Source organism: Dipodomys merriami, unplaced genomic scaffold (genome assembly GCF_024711535.1).
Source record: "Dipodomys merriami isolate MVZ:Mamm:240054 unplaced genomic scaffold, mDipMer1.0.p SCAF_37, whole genome shotgun sequence".
Lineage (NCBI taxonomy): Eukaryota > Metazoa > Chordata > Mammalia > Rodentia > Heteromyidae > Dipodomys > Dipodomys merriami.
Genome location: NW_027205270.1, coordinates 13,152,236 through 13,171,343, shown reverse-complemented (window position 1 = coordinate 13,171,343; position 19,108 = coordinate 13,152,236). Strand labels below are relative to the sequence as shown.

General features: G+C 41.5%; 1 protein-coding gene across 3 annotated transcripts in view; it reads left to right on the top strand.

Moving 5' to 3' along the window:
* The window catches only part of LOC138804704 (lactosylceramide alpha-2,3-sialyltransferase), a 52,234-nt gene that overhangs the window by 29,370 nt on the left and 3,756 nt on the right, over positions 1 to 19,108 (top strand). For 2 of the 3 annotated variants that reach the window (XM_069989148.1, XM_069989149.1), the window contains exons 3-5: positions 1,846 to 1,957; positions 15,656 to 15,999; positions 18,299 to 18,485. In XM_069989148.1, the coding sequence (XP_069845249.1) occupies positions 1,846 to 1,957; positions 15,656 to 15,999; positions 18,299 to 18,485 (643 nt within the window). Of the gene's footprint in view, positions 1 to 1,845; positions 1,958 to 15,655; positions 16,000 to 18,298; positions 18,486 to 19,108 lie in introns of those variants that run through there. The other variant, XM_069989150.1, reaches the window with a different exon arrangement.

Here is a 19,108-nt window from a genome sequence, read left to right as displayed (position 1 = left end):
TCATCAACCACTACTTTTTAATGTCCACAGCATGCCTGGTGCTGTGTTGATTGCTAGTATAGGGCAGCAAGCAAAACCAACTGGGGCCCTATGCTGCTTGTGGCAAGGCAGACTCAGGCTAGGAATTATAGCATATATAAGAGCCTGCTGGGCACTGGTGGCTCATGCCTGTAATCCTAGTTACTCAAGAGGCTGAGATCTGAGTCACAATTTGAAGCCAGTCTGGGCAGAAAAGTCTGTGATATTCTTTATTTCCAATTAACCAGCAAAAAGCCAGAAGTGGAACTGTGGCTCAAGTGGTAGAGCATCAGTCTTGAGCAAAAAAGTTAAGGGACAGCACCCAGACCCTGAATTCAAGTCTTGGTATTGGCACAAAGGGGAAAGAAAGAAAAGAGAAAGAAAGAAAAAAAAGTGTGTGTGTGTGTGTGTGTGTGTGTGTGTGTGTGTGTGTGTGTGTGTGTGTGTGTGTGTGTGTGTGTGTGTGTGTGTGTGTGTGTGTGTGTGTGTGTGTGTGTGTGTGTGTGTGTGTGTGTGTGTGTGTGTGTGTGTGTGTGTGTTCTCTTCTTGTCCAGCTAACCCATTTTCATGAACAAATGGTAGCATCCTTTTCACTTAATGGTGTTCTCAATTGATGACTATCTAGATTTTCTTGACGCTCTTGGTGACATGAATTAAGCAATCTTTTTTTTTCTTCTGTAATTGGGCTTGAACTCTAGGCCTAGACGTTGTCCCTGAGCGATTCAGCTCAAGGCAAGTGCTCTACCACTTGAACCACAGCACCACTTCCAGTTTTCTGGTGGTTAATTGGAGATAAAGAGTCTCACAGACTTTTCTGCCTGGGCTGGCTTTGAACCATGATCCTCTGATCTCAGTCTCCTGAGTAGCTAGGATTATGTAATCTTAAAAACACTCCAGCTAGGGCTGGGAAGGTGGCTCAGTGGTAGAGTGCTTGCCTTGCATGCATGAGGCCCTGGGTTCCATTCCTCAGCACCACATAAGCAGAAAAAGCCAGAAGTGGTGCTCAAGTGGTAGAGCACTAGCCTTGAGCTGAAGAGGTGAGGGATAGTGCCCAGGCCCAGAGTTCAGGCACCATGACTGGCCAAAAAACAAAACAAAACAAAACAAAACAAAACACTCCAGCTACACATGCTTGTATCATTGTCCTCTGGTCTTCAGTATTTCTCATCTATTAAGATCTTGTATTATACTAGTTGCTTTAGTTTTAAAAACAGCCCCTTTCTTTAGTAAATGTATCATATCCCCCTTAAGAGTTTTCCTTACATGTATTACTTTAAGAAGTGTTTCTCAAACTATGGTTTAAACGTTGTTAACGTTTAGTTTGTCAGTGCCACTGAGGCAATTAAAAGTGAGATTCCTGGAGCCAAGATCCAACTCATCTCTTTTTTCAAATCCTGTGTGTGTGCATGATTTGTGGAGTGAGATTATCTGATATTTTAGTGAGCAAGGACAGAAGAGAAAAGAAGCATTGTACTCACTACCTGACTTAGGGAATTCTGCGTAAAATTCTTTAAAAATATTTATGAGTAGGTTGTTCTTTTATTGTGATTTTTTAGAGACTGACAGTATTTTAGAGATGAAAGAAAATTACTTGCTCTTTTTTTTCAGTCCAGTAATCCCATTATGATTTAGATTTTATTAGTGTTCTTACATATTTACTTAATGGCTGTCTTGTCAGGAAATGGAACCTTCCTTTGAACCTTAGCTGGTTGAACCTTGATGCTTCATGTCAGGCCAGTTACATTAGGATTGTGCTTCCACTTCATATTTTTTCTTTCAGCATTCACACAACAGCATCATACCTACTTGTTGTATTCTTTTCCCTAGATGTACATTGCTGGTGTTTGGAGTGTGGATCCTTTATATCCTCAAGTTCAATTACAGTTCTGAAGAATGTGACATGAAAAAAGTGCATTATGTGGACCCTGACCGCATAAAGGTTAGATGTGGTTTAAATTAAAACATTTCCAAGAACACATTTAAACTGTAATATGGACTCTAATGTGTTACAAGCAAATGTTAATGAAAGTTTGAAAAGGTGGGGAAAATAACCTAATCTCAGCACTCCAAAACCAAAGAGAAGCTCCCCAACACAAAGCAATGAACTCACCCACTGCCCTCAGGGTTGGTCACCCGTTTGCTGAAACTATCGTGTGTGGTGATGTGGGTCCCACACAACACACATGAGGGCCCCTGCCATGAAGTTCTTTTGTCCTGATGCTGCCTGTGGACTTGTTCTTAAAACATGAGGAGGAAATTCTCTTACTCTCACTCATAATTTCCTGGGCTTTATTTTTACGTTTAATGATGTTATGGGGGGCCTTGGGTAGAGCTCAGTGGTAAAACCCTTGCCTATTGTGCGGATGATACTTTGTTTAAGCTTCATTATAGCAAATAAAAGTATGGGGAGGTCTTTCTATTTGTATTTGCTTTTGTAAATTAATTGAAAAATGCAGATTTCAACAATAATTTGAGTGATTTAAGTTGTCTAAGAGTATTCAGCTCAGGATGAAAGAAGTAATTTTTCTTGGTGGTACTGGGGTTTGAACTTAAGGCCTAGCATTTGCTAGGTAAGCATTCTACCACTTGAGGCAGATCCCCAGCCCTGAGGTAATTTTTAAATGAGGTGGGCAGATACTATCTATATATTATCACTTTTTTTCCAAATCATCCATCCTGAGAGGGAGATACACCAGCATCATCTCCATCTGTAGATGGCTGGGAAGGTTGAATGCTTGCTCAAATCCACAGTTACTTGAGTTAACTATTTTACTTAACCTAATTCAGCACTTGGTCTGTGCTTGAGCAGTATGCTACCAAGTGCATTAATGAGGTTGAAAGGGTAGATTAGTTAGTTCCCAGGGTCGTTGGGCAGTACCTTGGCCTACTGAGCTGAAACCAGATGCAAAAGAGACATCATCTGGGGACATCTTACTTCCCCTCCCTGGGCCCTCTGGTTTCAGTAGCTTTCTTTTCTCATGACCGTGGGAAGAGGATTTTCTCAAGGGATTTGATTGAGAATTAACAACCAATCAGAATGTGTGAAACCTAACCAATAAAGAATCAACTTCCAAAGCACCTAATTGTAAAACAGGGGCAACCAATTGAAGCACAAGCAGGGTATAAAAACCCCTAAAATTAGCCCACTAGAGAAAGACCAGCAGCAGTCCTTGAGATACTTCTCTTCTGAATAAAGTTCTCTCTACTCATCTTCTCTTGTCCATGGCAGTAACTGGCAGTGGTGCTGCAACACTGGCAGGCATTATCTGCCACTGAGTTGAATCACTAAGCAGCTGTTGCTTCTGAAAGGGTTGCAGTCCTCTTGGGCTGTATAGGCTCTGCACACCGTGAACAGCAGAAAAAAATCCGTATCAATATCAGCTCATCAAACCTTTGCAGTTGTCCCGGGGATACAGGTTTGTGATCTTATGTATCTCACAGCTGAGACAACTGAAGAGCTGTAGGAAAAGTAACTACCCCAAGATGACTTCATCCAGCCAGTGACTTCAGAGGTTGATCTATTTCTGTGGGTGGGGAGTGTTCTCAAGGAAGCTACGACTTATAGGCAATATGGTACAGAAAGGTAAAAAGCCACTTCTTCTTTTGTTTAAACCTAAATTCAAATGTAATTGCCCCTTAGTAACAGTGAAACCATGTGTAAGTTACTGAGTTGTTTTGAGTCCCAATTTTCTCAGCTGGGACGTGTAGATAGTAACAGCTGTGTAGCTGGGTCTTCATAAAAATCGAATGAGATAATATACACAAGGGTGTCTTTCTCATTCTGGTTTTTATTCAGTTATTTCTATTTTAGTCTGTATATCCTTTGCAGTGTACATATAGGTATAAATAAGTAAGTGAAGTCACTGGCATGCTATACTCCCAGGACTCAGGAGGCTGAGGCAGAAAGGTTTTGAATTTAGGGCCAAGCTGGGCTACACAGCAAGACTCTTGTCTCAAAAAAAAAAAAAAAAAAGGAAATTCAGGAGCCAACGGCTCACACCTGTAATCCTAGCTACTCAGGAGGTGGACACGTGAAGATATAAAGCTAGTCCAGGCAGGAAAGTACATGAGACTTATTTCCAGGTAACTAGCAAAAACCAGAAGTGGGACTGTGGTTCAAGTGGTAGAGCACTTTGAGAAAAAAAAAATCTCAGTTCAAGCTGAGTTCACAAACTGAGCTCAAGTCCCAGTACTAGCACAAAAAAAAGAAAAAGAAGGAAAATAGAGGGAAGAGGAAGGGTAGAAGGAGGAGAAAACATTAAGAAAAAAAGTCAATGATGAACTTAGTTAATTAGTACACATCATGGTCTCTGCAGAACCGTGAAGCCTCGAGGGTCTTGATGAGGCCAGACTTCCTTACCTGCTGTGTATGTGTCCGATGTCCACTGCCTCATTTCCTTTTATCAGCATTCATACATCTGCTCTGGTGAAGCCAGGTGCATACCATGTCCTCTGCTTCTTCCAATCTGTTTGGCCCTGTAGACATTCCCTTAATCCCTTTTAATTCCAAGTTCTTCACAGCTCTCTTGGATCAAGTTTTTAGACATCCTGTCTCTGTTTTTGTCTCCTGGGAAAAGCCTAAAATAATGACATTTGGTCTGACTTAGTAAGATGCTGTGGACTCTTTGTTCCTTTTTTTCCATTTCTCTACTTCCTCCATTCATCTTATTCTCCTGCCATTTGAATTCAGCAGAGGAGAGATGACCTCTTGTACACACCATGTCACCAGCACAGGATGGAGAAGATCCTTACTTAAAACCAGTTTGGCAGTTGTGGAGACCTGGCTGCATGCAATCATTCTTTTCCTCTAAGCTACATTAATAAACCAGGGATGCTCCGCTTGTCCCTGAAGTGGCCAGACAATGCTCTGATTATTATGGCCATTATTTAAAGGTATTCCAGGAATCCTAGTAACTTAACAGAGAGACTGGAGAAGAGACTCAGGACCACAACACTGACAAAACACTGAAGGAATGGGAATATTTATATGGCTTGAAAGAGAGACCTGGTTTGGGGCACATCAGCTAACATCAGCAAACTAGAGGCCCAGCCTGTGAAAGGAGGGGACCTGCCCAGGTGACCCTAATAACAGACTTATGTATTGGGATAGCAGCCAAACTCCAGGGAGAGGGTCCTAATGGCCTGGACTTCGTACTTTTTCTGCCACTGTCCAGACTTCCTCTGACATTAACTGTTTATGTGAGCATCTCCTCATTCCATCTACACTGTAAGTTATTTGAGGGCAGGCACTGAGTTTATAAGAAGACTTAGTTCCCCTGAGTTCCAAAACAAGGACTAGTGAGTCATGCTCTGGTCTAGTGTCCTGTTTCAGTTCTCCTGCCTACTATCTGCATGAGACAGGCTCCAAGATGGCCATGGTTAAACCTGATAGGCCACTTTCCTCAAAACTCTTCAGTTTCTCTCCATTACTTTTGTGAGCCTAGCTAGATCCTTAGTCTGTGACCTGTTAAGAGTCTTCATGCCTCAGTTCCTACCAGTCTCTCCAGCCTCCTTTTGCCTGAATCCATATACTGAAATCCTCACAGGACCTCAGCTGAGCTCTGACTGTCAATATTCTATCACTCATCCTTTTTCTTTCAATATCTTTTTTTAACTGTTGTTTTACAGATGATACACAGCAAGGTAAACTTCACATATATTGGATGATATGTACATTTCATTCCTTTTGCCTAGTATCAGCTTTTCCCTTCTTCTCTCTCATTCTCTCCCTCCTATCACCACTCTTGACTTGCTTAGTTCACGTTCATCAATGTCCAGTGCAGCTGACGGATTTTTTCACCAGCCTTCCACTGATTCTGAACCCTCTTCCTACCTTCCCTCAGTTGTGCACATGTATATAACATTTATGAGTTAAAGAATACAGGGTCATCTTTAAAAAAAGGGTAAGACCAATTAAGGAGAGGTCCTTTGTTTCCTTGTCTTTGGGGTTCTTTTCAGTTTGTGTATTATTTAATATACATATGGGGAGTGGTTGGTTATTAAATTTTCCTCTTTTTGTCTCACTGTGTATGGGTAACTTAAATCCTGTTTACTTTGTCATATCTCATTGCATTTGAATTCTAACTTCCCCATATCAGGGAAAACATGCGCCTTTTGTCTCTCTGATCTTAGCTTACCTCACTCAATATGATTTGTTCCAATTCCATCCATTTCCCTGTGAATGGCATTATTTTATCCTTTCTAATGACTGTGTAAAATTCCATTGTATGTAGGTACCACATTTTTTGGATCCATTCATCTGTAGTGGGACATCTGGGTTGTTTCCATATCTTGGCTATTGTGGACAGTACAGCAACGAACATGGAAGTTCAGGTGTCCTTGTCTAATCCCTGTTGTTCAGGGTAGATGCCTAGGAGTGGTGTGGCTGGGTTATAGGGTATGTCTGTGTTTAGTTTTTTGAGGAACCTGTAGACTGCTTTCCAAGTGGTTGTATTAGTTTACATTCCTAGCAGCAGTGCAGTAGGGATCCTCTTTCTCTGCATCCCTGCCAGTATTTGTTGTCTGAATTTAGAATATTGACCACTCTGACTAGGGTAAGGTGGTATCTCAGGGTTGTTTTTATTTGCAATTCCTTTACAGCCAGGGATGATGAACATTTCCTCATGTGTTTCTTTGCCATTTTTACCTCCTCTTCTGGGAAGTCTCTTTTTAGCTCCCTTACCCATTTAGTAATTGGTTTATTAGATTTTTGGAGGGATTAGTTTCTTGAGCTCCCTGTATATAATGGATGTTAGGCCTTTGTCTGATGTATTGCTGGTAAATATCTTTTCCCAATTGGTTGGTTGTCTTTCTAGTTTAGTAGCTATGTCATTAGCTGAAACTTTTTATTTTAATGTAGTTCCATTTATCAAGTCTCTCTCCAATCTGTTGTGCCCCCTGGGACTCTGTTCAGGTAGTTCCTGCCTGTGCCTATGAGTTCTAGTGTCTCTCCTACTCTGTCCTGAAGTAGTTTCAGGGTTTCAGGTCTGATGTTGAGGTCTTTAATCCATTTTGAGTTGATGTTGGTGCATGGTGACAGACTGGGATCCACTTGGAGTTTTCTCATGTGGCTGCTCAGTTTTCCCAGCACCAGTAGTTGAAGAGGCTATGTTTTTTCCATTGTATGTTTTTGGCTCCTTTGTCAAATATCAGCTGGCTGTAAGTATGTAGTTTTATTTCTGGGCCTTCTCATCTGGTCTATTGGTCTACAGGTCTGTTTTTGTGCTAATAGCAAGGTGTTTTGTTACAATAGCTCTGTAGTAGAGCTTGAAATCTGGTATTGTGATACTTCCTGCATTGCTTTTCTTGCCTAGGTCTTTTGTTGTTCCATGTGAATTTTTGGATTGTTTTCTCTTTCAGTAAAGAACGTCATTGGGATTTTGATAGGTATTGCGTAGAATTTGTATACCATTTTTGGCAGTATGGTCATTTTCTCTTTTAATATCTTTGTTGATATATAACTTACACATTGTAAAATTTACTACTTAAGAGTATGGTGGGCAGCATATGGTGCAGTTTTAGTGTATCTATAGAGATGTGCAGCCATCACCCCAACCTAGGTTTAAAACATTTTCATCATCCCAAGAAAGAAACTCCATACTCATGAGTAGTCATTACTTCCTATCCCACCCTACCCCACACTCCCTCCAATCCTGGAAGTAACCCATCTGTCTCTGGATTTGACTGTTTACAGCATTTCGTATAAATGGAATTGTTCATTGTGTGGTCTTTTGCCATTGGCTTCTTTCACTTAGTGTAATGTTTTCAGAATTCACACGTGTTGTAGCATTTATTAGTAGTTCACAACCTTTTTTGCCAGTCCTGGGGCTCGAAACAGGGCCTGAGCACTGTCCCTGAGCTTCTTTGGCTCAAGACTAGCACTCTACCACTTGAGCCACAGCTCCATTTTCAGCTTTTTCTGCGTATGTGGTACTGAGGAATCGAACCCAGGGCTTCATGCATGCTAGGCAAGCACTCTATCACTAAGTCACCTTCCCAGCCATAGTTCACAACATTTTTATTTCTGGATAATATTCCCTTTAGGGCTATGTTACATTTATGTTGTCCATTTATCTGTTGGTGGATATTAGAGGTGTTTCTACTTTGGGCCACTATGAATCACAGTGCTCTGACATGTATGTGTTAAGTGTTTGAATGCCTGTCTTCAGTCTTTTAGGTATGTGTGCTGGAATATAATTCTAGGTCATATGATAAGTCTTTAACTTTTTGAAAAATTGCTAAAGTTATTTCAAAGTGGCTACATCATTCTTTATCTCTATGAGCAATGTACTAGGATTCCAACTTTATCCATGTCCTTGCCAACTTATTATTTTATTATAGACATTGTAGTAATGGAAGTAGCATTTCATTGTGGTTTTGGCTTGGGTTTCCCTGATAGCAGTGATGCTGAATTTATGTACCTTTTCTGAAGAGATGTTTATTCAAATCTTTTTGCCCATTTTATTTTACTGAAGTATCTTTTTGAGTTTACTTAGAGTTCATTATGTATTCTGGACACCAGTCCTCTGTATCAGATATATGATTTGCAAATATTTTCATCCAATCTGTGGATTATCTCTTTTTAATTCATTTTTATGAAATAATTTTCAGCATAAAAGGTCTTTTTAATATTTTTAATTTTTCACTTGAATTTTTGATGTTATATCTAAGAATTCATTGTCTGGCCTTCTAGCCTTCTATTTTCTTTAAGAGATTGTTTAGTTTTAGGGAGGAGTTGGGTTTTATTTCTGATATTGGGGCTTGAATTCAGGGTCTTGCTCCTATTTAGCTCTCTCACTCCAAGCTGGCATTCTGCCACTTGAGCCACAGCTTTACTTCCAAATTTTTGCTAATTAATTAGAGATAAGAGACATAAACCTTTCTTTCTAGGCTGGATTTGAACTGAGATCCGCAGATCTCAGCCTTCTGAATAGTTAGGATTATTGGAGTGAGCTCCCAGCTCCCAGCTTTAAGAGTTTTATAGTTGTAGCTTTTAACTTCATGTTTTTGATTCAGTCAATTTTTGCATGTGATGTGAGTCAGGGCCCAACCTGTTTTCCTTTGCATATAGTGAGTTCTCTAGCTGCATGTAGCCCATTTGTGCTTGTTACATTCTTCTCTGCCTGAGCCCTTACTTGTGCTTTGACTCTGTTACCCTCTTTTAAGCAATATCTTAATCAGGGGTTCCTTCTAAATAGCCCTCTATGTTCTCCAAACCTCTTCACATTTTAATCCTAACATTTGCTATACATAGTATTTTAACTGTCTTTGCTGTTTGTCTTTTAGACAAGATCTTGGGAGATAGGTTTGTGTGCTAACATTTTATGTTACTCATTAAAAACCAGAGAGGCGGGGAGATACTAGCTCAGCCACAATGTGCTCTCTCATTTCATTGAACCTTGGATTGTATAGAAAATTCACAGCCAGTTATTTGAGTACATTGCATAATTTACATTAGGTTTACCTAATACGTTAAAGATGTAATATGCATTACGTTTTTAAGAAATTAGGTTTTTGAATGGTGGATCATAAGTCCTTTCATAGAGACTAAAGAGGTCAGTTTTAAGACCTAAGTTCACAGTTGAACCATTAACAGCTCTTCACAGGTACCAGTGCCCTGCCTTGATTGGCTTCAGTTAGGATTCCTGACTAATCACTGAACAGGAGGGTAGGAAGGGGAGGCAGAGTACCTGAGAGACAAGGTCAGCATCCCAGCCACACAGCCTGCATTAAGAAGGAATATAAAGATTCCTAGGTATCTACCCTGAGCATCATGAACCAGGATATAATAAGGCCTTAACACTTAAGTGTTCATGAGGTCTCCAGTTACATATATCTACTATGGGAACCAAGGTCAACTTTCATGTCCCCAGTGTGATTCTATGTCCTCAGTGGCTGAGAGAGGGGGTTCTGTGTGAGTCCTCTAGCTCCAGGCTGTCTGTAGAGATATGATTCTTACCACATGAACATGTGGATGAATTTGAATTTTCTGGATGGGTATTGACAGAAGACAGTCTTGGATCTAGGAGGGTGGGCACTGTTAGTTTCATTGGTAACATTCAACATCTTGTAGCATGATTGGCACCCAGCCTGCCCTATCAGACCCTTGTGATGTCCCATTGTACTAGGCCTAGCCTACATTAATGAGGGGGGGGGTGTTTTCTATTTTATAATATCCTTTAATATGCCAATTGTTAACCAAACCAGAGCAGTCTCTGAAGGGACACACATTGAAAGTGTGCTTCAGATGTGAAATGGCACTAAAAGGTATTTGAAGAGTTACGGGCACATTTGTGTTAATTTAGGCGTGGTGGTAGCAATTTTACTTGGCTGGCTCTTCCTCTCAGAGAGCTAAAGACCACAGATCACCCTGGGGACAGCTTTCTACGCAATGATGTTAATTATGGCTCAGTTTCCTCAGTTTTCTTTCCAGCTCCACAGACCTCCACTTACCATGTTTGCAGTGAGCAGATTCATCCAGTTGGGCTATTCAGTGAGCTGAGGCACCAGCACCCCACACCCAGCCTTCCCTGTTCTTGGTGCCACATCCCCCTTTACACACACCACCCTAGAATATGTCAGAAAACCTAAGTGTCCACCCAGGATTCAGCACTTGGACCAAGATGATGCTACTAGTTAATAGGTGTAGAATGTCCAATGTTTTCTTCACAGCTGATGGTGACAAAATCTATCATCTGTTGGATTTACTTCTTTGAAGCATGTGCTTCTGTTAACTGTCCGTGTATTATGATTTCGTTTTGGGACATCTCTGTCACTAAGCCTCTTCATAGTCAATCCTTTACTCAGCCCCCCACCCCTGACCGTCATGGAGACTTTCTATAGTATTCTTCCACTGACTTGGTTATTTAAATTTTCTACTTTGTTAAGGTTTTATACACAGGTAACTTAAGTGACAGTTAACTGTGTCAAAAATTTTACATTTACATATGCCTGGCAATAGGCAAAGTGCTTTGAGCATCACTAAGATCTGAATTTGTAGACGTGGAATAAAATACAAATTCTAGCTAGTGGTTCATGCCTACCTACCCTAGCTACTCAGGAAGCTGAGATCTGAAGTTCATGGTACAAAGCCAGCTTAGACAAGAAAATCCATGAGACTCTTATCTTTAATTAAGCATCAAAAACAAGCCAGAGGCACAGCTGTAGATCAAGAGGTAGAGCACTATCCTTGAGCAAAGAAGTTTAAGAATAGCATCTAGGCCCTGAGTTTAAGCCCCAGGACTGGCACAAAACAACAACAAACAAAATCCCACAAATTCTGTTAGGTTATCAATACCCCCAAATGCACAAATCATACAGCCATAATGGAACTGGGCCTTTGATTCCATACCCAAAGTTCTTCCACCTAAATATTTTGCCTTGTCCTGAAATTAAGATAATAATAATTACAATAGGACATTATCTCCTATTATGCCATGTATCTATATTTCTGAGAAGTAAGTATGATTCTTAAAATGATGGAGTAAAAATGGAAATGGAGATTTTACTGAGGAAAATTATTTGATTTTAAGACCTTTGACTTCATGGTTTCCCTGGCAAATCACCACATCATGGACAATTGGAACTACCAGATATCTGATTATTCTTTTTTTTTTTTTTTGTCGGTCGTGGGGCTTGAACTCTGGGCTTGGGCGCTGTCCCTCAGCTCTTCAGCTCAAGGCAAGCGCTCTACCACTTGAGCTACAGCGCCACTTCCGGTTTTCTGGTGGTTTATTGGAGATAGGAGTCTCACGGTCTCTCCTGCCCGGGCTGGCTTTGAACCATGATCCTCAGATCTCAGCCTCCTGAGTAGCTAGTATTACAGGCGTGAGCCACCAGCGCCCGGCCTATCTGATTATTCTTAATTGTGAGCAGCCTGCAAGCTGTTTTTAAAACTGAAGCAGCCTGGTACTGGGGGCTGCTGTCTGTAATCCTAACTACACAGGAGGCTGAGATCTAAGAATCGCAATTCAAAGACAGCCTAGGCAGGAAAGTCCGTGACACTCTTTTCTCCAGTTTACCACCAGAAAAAAAAAAAAAAAAAGCTGAAAGTGAAGGTGTGGCTCAGTGGTAGAACTCCAGCCTTAAGCAAAAATGTTAAGAAACAGTTATCAGACCTGCGTTGAAGCCTCCATACTGACACCAAAAACAAAAACAATTTCCATCCCTGAATTTGAGACAATTGTCCTGTATCTTGCAAGGGCAGTGATATCCCCTGTGTCCCTGGGGCCTCCGCTGGATGGTCCCACCCAGGCCCCAGACTGACACTACAGCCAAAGCAGTGGGTGTCTCCTGTTTCCTCTCACTACTCCAGCTCTTTGAGGTGAGACATTATCTTCTAAGCTTTGAACCTCAGGGGAGCAGTGAGGAGAGGGAAGACACTGAGATGACAGTTTGAAATTATCTCATTGAAACTACCCACCATGTCTTTAAACAAGTTGAAATGAAATGGGGGCAGGAGGAGGACCTGATGTGCTTGGTTTCCAGGGGCATTTAGAATGCCCGGATTCATGTCCTGTCCCAGGTGGGAATCCAGCACGGAAGGGGTTACAGTCGAAATGATTCGTAAGCCTTGTGCTCTGCTCACAGTCTAGAAAATTAAATTTGAAGCCTGAAAGTGAACTCTTTTCCAGAATGAGAATGGAATGAAATTTCACTCCTTTCCAAATGCAACTTTTCAGAGGAGAAGATTTGGCAGCAGGGGAGGGCTCAGCATCCTGAGTCAAGGGGGAAGCTTCTGTCCATCTCTTTTTTATACGTCTTAGCTCTCTTCTTTTTTATTCAGAGAGATTTTATAAAACCAGGTGCCTGAGGTATCATCCAAGAGTGACAAAGGAGGCCATTTGGGCTCTTAACATGCTGTTCATGACTTTCAGCCCTGAGTCTGGAGATGAATGTGCATTTGGACATGTGGTCCTTCTGTTTGCTCACCTGTCCCAATTTGGTGTCATGTGCTGGGAAGGGTCAGGGAGATGAGGGTCATGAAGGTTTATGGCTTGACTTTGTGACCGATTCCTCAGAAGATGGCTATCCATATGCAAATTGTTGCTTAATGTTTGTGTGCTGTTTTCTGTGGATAGCAGCTGCTGTTTGTGGAGGGGATGTGTTACTTACCACCTCAGACCTCTTTGACCTTAAGTTCACAGAGCAAAGATGCTAATGGCCATCTCTCAAGGTCCACAGGGGTGAATGGTGACAGTGGATATGGAACCAGATTTTTATACCCCAGGAGTCCCACATTAGGTCTTGCCACTTACCCCCCGTATGCAAATTAAGAGACATAGTGAGGGGAGAGAAAAGGGATTTATTATATGGCAGCCATAGGAAAACAGTCCTTTTGTACATCTTCAGGTGTGTGTGTGTGTGTGTGTGTGTATGTGTGTGTGTGTACACTACACTGCTCTGGGCTCAGGTTAAATACAAAGAATTGAGGGCAGGGTTGGAAAAGATACACATAATTAAAACCATCTTGAGTCTCTGGTATGGCCTGGTTGACCATAGCTCAGTCTTTGTATCTGGAGGCCTAGCTAATAGTCTGTAGCTTTTGCCTGTTTTTTTGTTGTTGTTTTTTTCAGTTGGTAAGAGAAAGGTATTGCCTATCTGAAAGGGCAACTTACCTATTGTGATAAGATCCTTATCAGTGATTGCAAAATGAAGGAGATGGCTGAGTGTCCAGCTTTTATCCTACTTTTAGTTAACTTATAGCAAAAGCATCTTTAAATTGCGTCTTACACCTATTCACATCCCTTTAACATTAGCTCTGAAGCTTAGAGAATATCAGTTTCCTTTTTCAGAAATGGAGTCAGAGCCTCATGTGCCTCATGAGTCAAGCATCATGTGACTTTTTTTGAAGCTCTAATATTTCAAAGCCTTTCTGTCATAATGGGGTAAGTAGATTCCTTTAAAAATGTATTTTACAAGCCGGGTGCTGGTGGCTCACGCCTGTAATCCTAGCTACTCAGGAGGCTGAGATCTGAGGATCGCGGTTCAAAGCCAGCCCAGGCAGGAGAGACCATGAGACTCCTATCTCCAATAAATCACCAGAAAACCGGAAGTGGCGCTGTAGCTCAAGTGGTAGAGCGCTCGCCTTGAGCTGAAGAGCTGAGGGACAGCGCCCAAGCCCAGAGTTCAAGCCCCACGACCGACAAAAAAAAAAAAAATGTATTTTACAAAAATCAGATAGTAAGAGTAAAAAGGCTCTGAGAAAAAGAAATAGGGTGATAAACATTTAAAACTCAAAACAATAAGAATCCTCAAGGTACTGACAGAATTCAGAAGACATGATGATATCCTAGGAATAAATACCAGCCATGATACCACATATGCCCTCAGGCATGTATATATGAGCCCCAGGCTTGCAGGGGAGGCCTGCATGCTCAGGGCAAAGCCCAGGCTGCTGAAGGTAGAGACAAAGGCCTGAAGCACAAAGACTAGGGAGAATAACCTGACAGTACCAAGGCACCATTTTGCCACACTGAGCTAAGATTAACCTATGACTGACAGCACGTGTAGCCTGCCACTACTGGTTTGTTGTGACAAGCCCGAGGTCAGCTGCAGTTCCTTGCTGCTACAAACCTGGAACATGCTGGGAAAATGCATCAGAAACCAGCACATTTCTGCGTTAACGGGACATTGTTCCCCGATAACATTTAAGATAATCTGCCTTCTAAACCTCTGTGGTATTCATGACCCTAACTCATAAACAGGCCTGTTTCTTACCCTGCTTAGGTGAGAATGTGAAATAGGAAGCCTGTGTTTTGTTTTTTGTGTTATGTTTTGTGTGTGTGTGAGAGAGAGGTTTTAAAAATAAAGCCATATAACATAAAGTGCACTGTCTTAATCATTTTAAGTATACAGTTGGTCAATGTTTAGTACACCCAGTGTTGTGACTTAGCCTCCAGGTCTTCTTCATCTTGCAAAACTGAAACCTGTATCTTTGAGCAAGACACCCCCAACCCTATCAGTCAGTCCTTGGTAACACTGATCTACTTGTTGCTTTTATAAACTTGACTTTAGATTCCTGGTACAAGTGAAGTCATATGGTATTTGTCTTTTTGTTTGTCCTCAAACATGTTGTAGCATGGATTTTATGAAACAAAAATGTGTGTGTGTGTGTGTGTGTGTGTGTGTGTGTGTGTGTGTGTGTGTGTGTTAATGCTAGAGCTTGAACTTGAATGCAGGGCCTGGGAACTGTTCCTTCGCTTTTTCACTCGAGGCTGGCACTCTACCACTTGAGCTGTAGCTTGACTTCCAGCTTTTGTTTTCTTTTTGGTGCTTGATTAGAGATAAGAGTTTCTTGAGCTTTCCTGCCTGGACTGACTTTGAACTGTGATCCTCAGATCTCAGCCTAGGAGTACAGGTCTGAGGCACTGGTGCTCAATTGAAAAGTGAAGTATTAAGACTACCATGTCAATCTGTGCTATAAAATAAACACCTGGCAGAGTTTCTCCCATCACACAATGCTCCCCTGGTGGTTTCTTCCTGTCCCTGAGCATAAATTAGCTCTGAAAAGCAAATGTTAAGAGGTAATGGTCAACAAAGGAGCTACATCAGACACCAGAGGACAAAAGTCATCTATAAAAGTGTATTTCTAATGATGAGCAGTATTCAAATTCAGATTTGTGTGATTCCATTCCAGAGGGCTCAGAAATATGCTCAGCAAGTCTTGCAGGAAGAATGTCGGCCCAAGTTTGTGAAGTCAGCAATGGCACTGTTATTTGAGCACAGATACGACGTGGACTTGGTGCCTTTCGTTCAGAAGGCTCCCAAAGTGAGTGAAAGCAAGGACGAGTATGACCCCCCTTTCGGATTCCGGAAGTTCTCCAGCAAAGTCCAGGAGCTCCTGGATGTATTGCCTGAGCACGACTTCCCCAAGCACTTGCAAGCCAAGCAGTGTAGGCGGTGCGTGGTTATTGGAAGTGGTGGAATACTGCATGGACTAGAACTGGGCCACACCCTGAACCAGTTTGATGTTGTGATAAGGTACCTTTGCCTTTAAAACCAGCCTTTCTTCTCTAGTCTGTCCATTGCCTGGCTTAGTGCGGCTCCAGAGACAATGAACGGCCTTCATATCTTCAAGGTCCCTGACCTCAAGGGATTTGTTGTTTGAGAAGTTGGAACAAATACAAAATGATCCCATGCCCAAACTGTGCCATAGTGGTTGCACATTTGAGGGGCATGCTGTGGAACATAATTATTGACAAAGCCTGTAAGAGGAGGTTTGGAACAATAGGTAGATTCAGGTGAGCTAGCAGAGCAAGGCTGCCAAGCAGGGTGACACAGAATGATGCAGTAAGAGAATGACATTAGGGGGATACTAGACTTCAGAAGCAGGGCTTAAAGCTAGTGAACCCTGGAAGACAGTATTGGCTTGGATAGAGAACATACAAAAAAAAATTAATTAATTAAAAAAATAAATTCAACCCCACAGGCATTGAACTTTTTAAAAATTGTTTTTCCAGGGCTGGGAAAGTGGCTCAGTGGTAGAGTGCTTGCCTTGCATGCATGAGGCCCTGGGTTCGATTCCTCAGCACTACATAAGCAAAAAGAAAAAAGCTGGAAGTGGCGCTGTGGCTCAAGTGGTAGAGCGCTAGCCTTGAGCTGAAGAGCTGAGGGACAGCGCTCAGGCCCAGAGTTCAAGCCCCACGACCGGACCCAAAAAAAAAAAAAAGAGAGAGAAAAAATTGTTTTTCCAGCTGCATGCTGCTGGCTGACGTGTAATCCTAACTACTCAAAAAGAGTGAGATCCAGAAGATTGTGGTTCAAAGCCAGCCCTGGCAGAAAAGTCCTTGAGACTTTCTCCAAAATAACCAGCTAAAAGCTGGTCTGGGGGTGTGGCTCAAGTGGTAGCTTGCCAGGTTAGTAAACAAGCCAAACAAGAATGAGGCCCTGAATTCAAAACACAGTATCAGCAATAAACAAATAAATATTTAAAATGTATTTTTCCAAGTGTAGAGCAATTGCCTACCATGAGTTCAATCCCAACCACACACCCAAAAAACGTCTTTTTCAATTATAAAGGTAAACTATGATTAATTATTAACAATTATAAAAATCTAAGGAAGTATAATCACTAGTGTTGTTTGCTCTTTTTTTAACTTTTATTTTAGACACGTACTTCTGAGTACATATATTTGTGATAGTATCAGTATTGGGGCTTAAACTCAGGGTCTCTAACTCTTGCTTGGCACTTTCACTCAAAACTAGCACCATATCACGCGAGCTATGGCTCCACTTCTGGCTTTTTTTCTTTTTTTTGTGTGCCTGTCCTGGGCTTGAACTCAGGGCCTGGGTGTTGACCCTGAGCCTACTTCCAACTTTTTGTTGTTAATTGGAGGTTAAGAGTCTCACAGCTTTTTCCAGGCTGGCTTCACATTGTGATCCTCAGATCTCAGCCTCCTTAATAGCTAGGATTATAGGCGTGAGCTACCAGTGCCTGGCTGCTGGCATTTCTAGTTTCATAAGGTAGTTTTTACTTACTGTTATAAATAGTTTCTGATGTCATTAAGCATTCTTAGTGGGATTGTTTCTGGATTTTTTTTGTTTTTGTTACTTTAAAATGCTTTGCAAATTCTTATTTATGTCCCTTTGTGTACAACTCTGGTTATTTCCTTGGAGGAATTCTTCAAAGCAGGATCATTGGCTCTAAGGGATGCTTTTCAGGTCCTTAATACCTTGAATTGATTAGCTGGCTCCACCCTGCAATGTGCAGAGTCAGGGCCTCAGTGAGAGCTGAGTCCTAACTCAATTTTTCTAGCAATGGTAGACAGGTGGATTAAAAACTGGGGAAAGGAGGGATGAGGCTGGGTTCAGAGGGTATGAAGGTTGTAGCCTGGGGTGATACACAGAAAGTGAAGTGATGCCAGAATGTTAGTCTGAGAGACATACTGAAAAAGCAAATGGCAAAATTTTCTGACAGTTTGACAGTTATATCAGAAAGCACTAAGGTTTCTAGTCTGGGAGTCTAAGGCCTTGATATTAGCAGTAGAGGAAGTGGAGAAATGTCTAGTTAATGAGGGATGATGATGGAATCCACCACTCCAGACCCTTGATCCAAAAAGTAATGATGCATTCACTTGGTACCTTTGTGATTTGGGGCAAGTCTGCTAACTGCTTGTGCCTCCCTCTGTTGCCTCACTGGGATAATGGATGTAGTACAGCGCACTTCTGTGGAGATGGAATGTGTGAAGCAAATAGAACAGTGATGGAATTGCAGTGAGACCTGGGATGCCACATGATGGCTTGCTTGGTTACTGTATTTGTGTTCTTTTGATTTGAATAGGTTAAACAGTGCACCAGTTGAAGGATATTCTGAGCATGTTGGGAATAAAACTACTATAAGGATGACTTACCCAGAAGGTGCACCCCTGTCTGAGGCTGAATATTATGCCAATGACTTATTTGTTGCTGTTTTATTTAAAAGTGTTGACCTCAACTGGCTTCAAGCAATGGTAAAAAATGAGAGCCTGGTAAGTACTTCCTCAGTCAAATGTGCTTTAGTGACAAGTGAAAGATTCTTAAATTATAATTATGGACACCGAGGAATATTTACTTTTGTGTTGTCTTCCAATGGAAACCCCACAGAATACCTTGCTGCACATTGCTTTCCGAATCTGACTTGGAGTAGCATGTAAACATGGTGATCATTACTTAATAGGAATGTCAGCTTTGGATAAACCGAGATTTCTATCACTAAGATTGAGATCACCACCTTAATTTTAGAGTTTGGATTAGTTCTAGAATTGAGATTTGCTTGGATAAATGTAAACTGTTGTTGAAGATAGCCAATAGGCATACAGTTCCAAAGCCATTCTCCAGAATGCTTCAGTCATTCATCTTGTTGAAGTAAATTCAAAGCCTGCCAGAGGGGCCAGCGTGGAGGAAATGGCCCTAGTTTGGTTGGGTCTTTACAATAATCAATTAGATTACTTTAGAATTACATGCCATTACATTTATCTAAATTTCAGATCTCACAGTCAAGAAGTATATGTATATTTTTGTAAAAGATCACAAATTGGCTGTCTGCAAAACTGATGGAACATACTCTCCTTTCTTCATATCTCTCCAAAGCTTGACTCTGAACAAGTTGTCA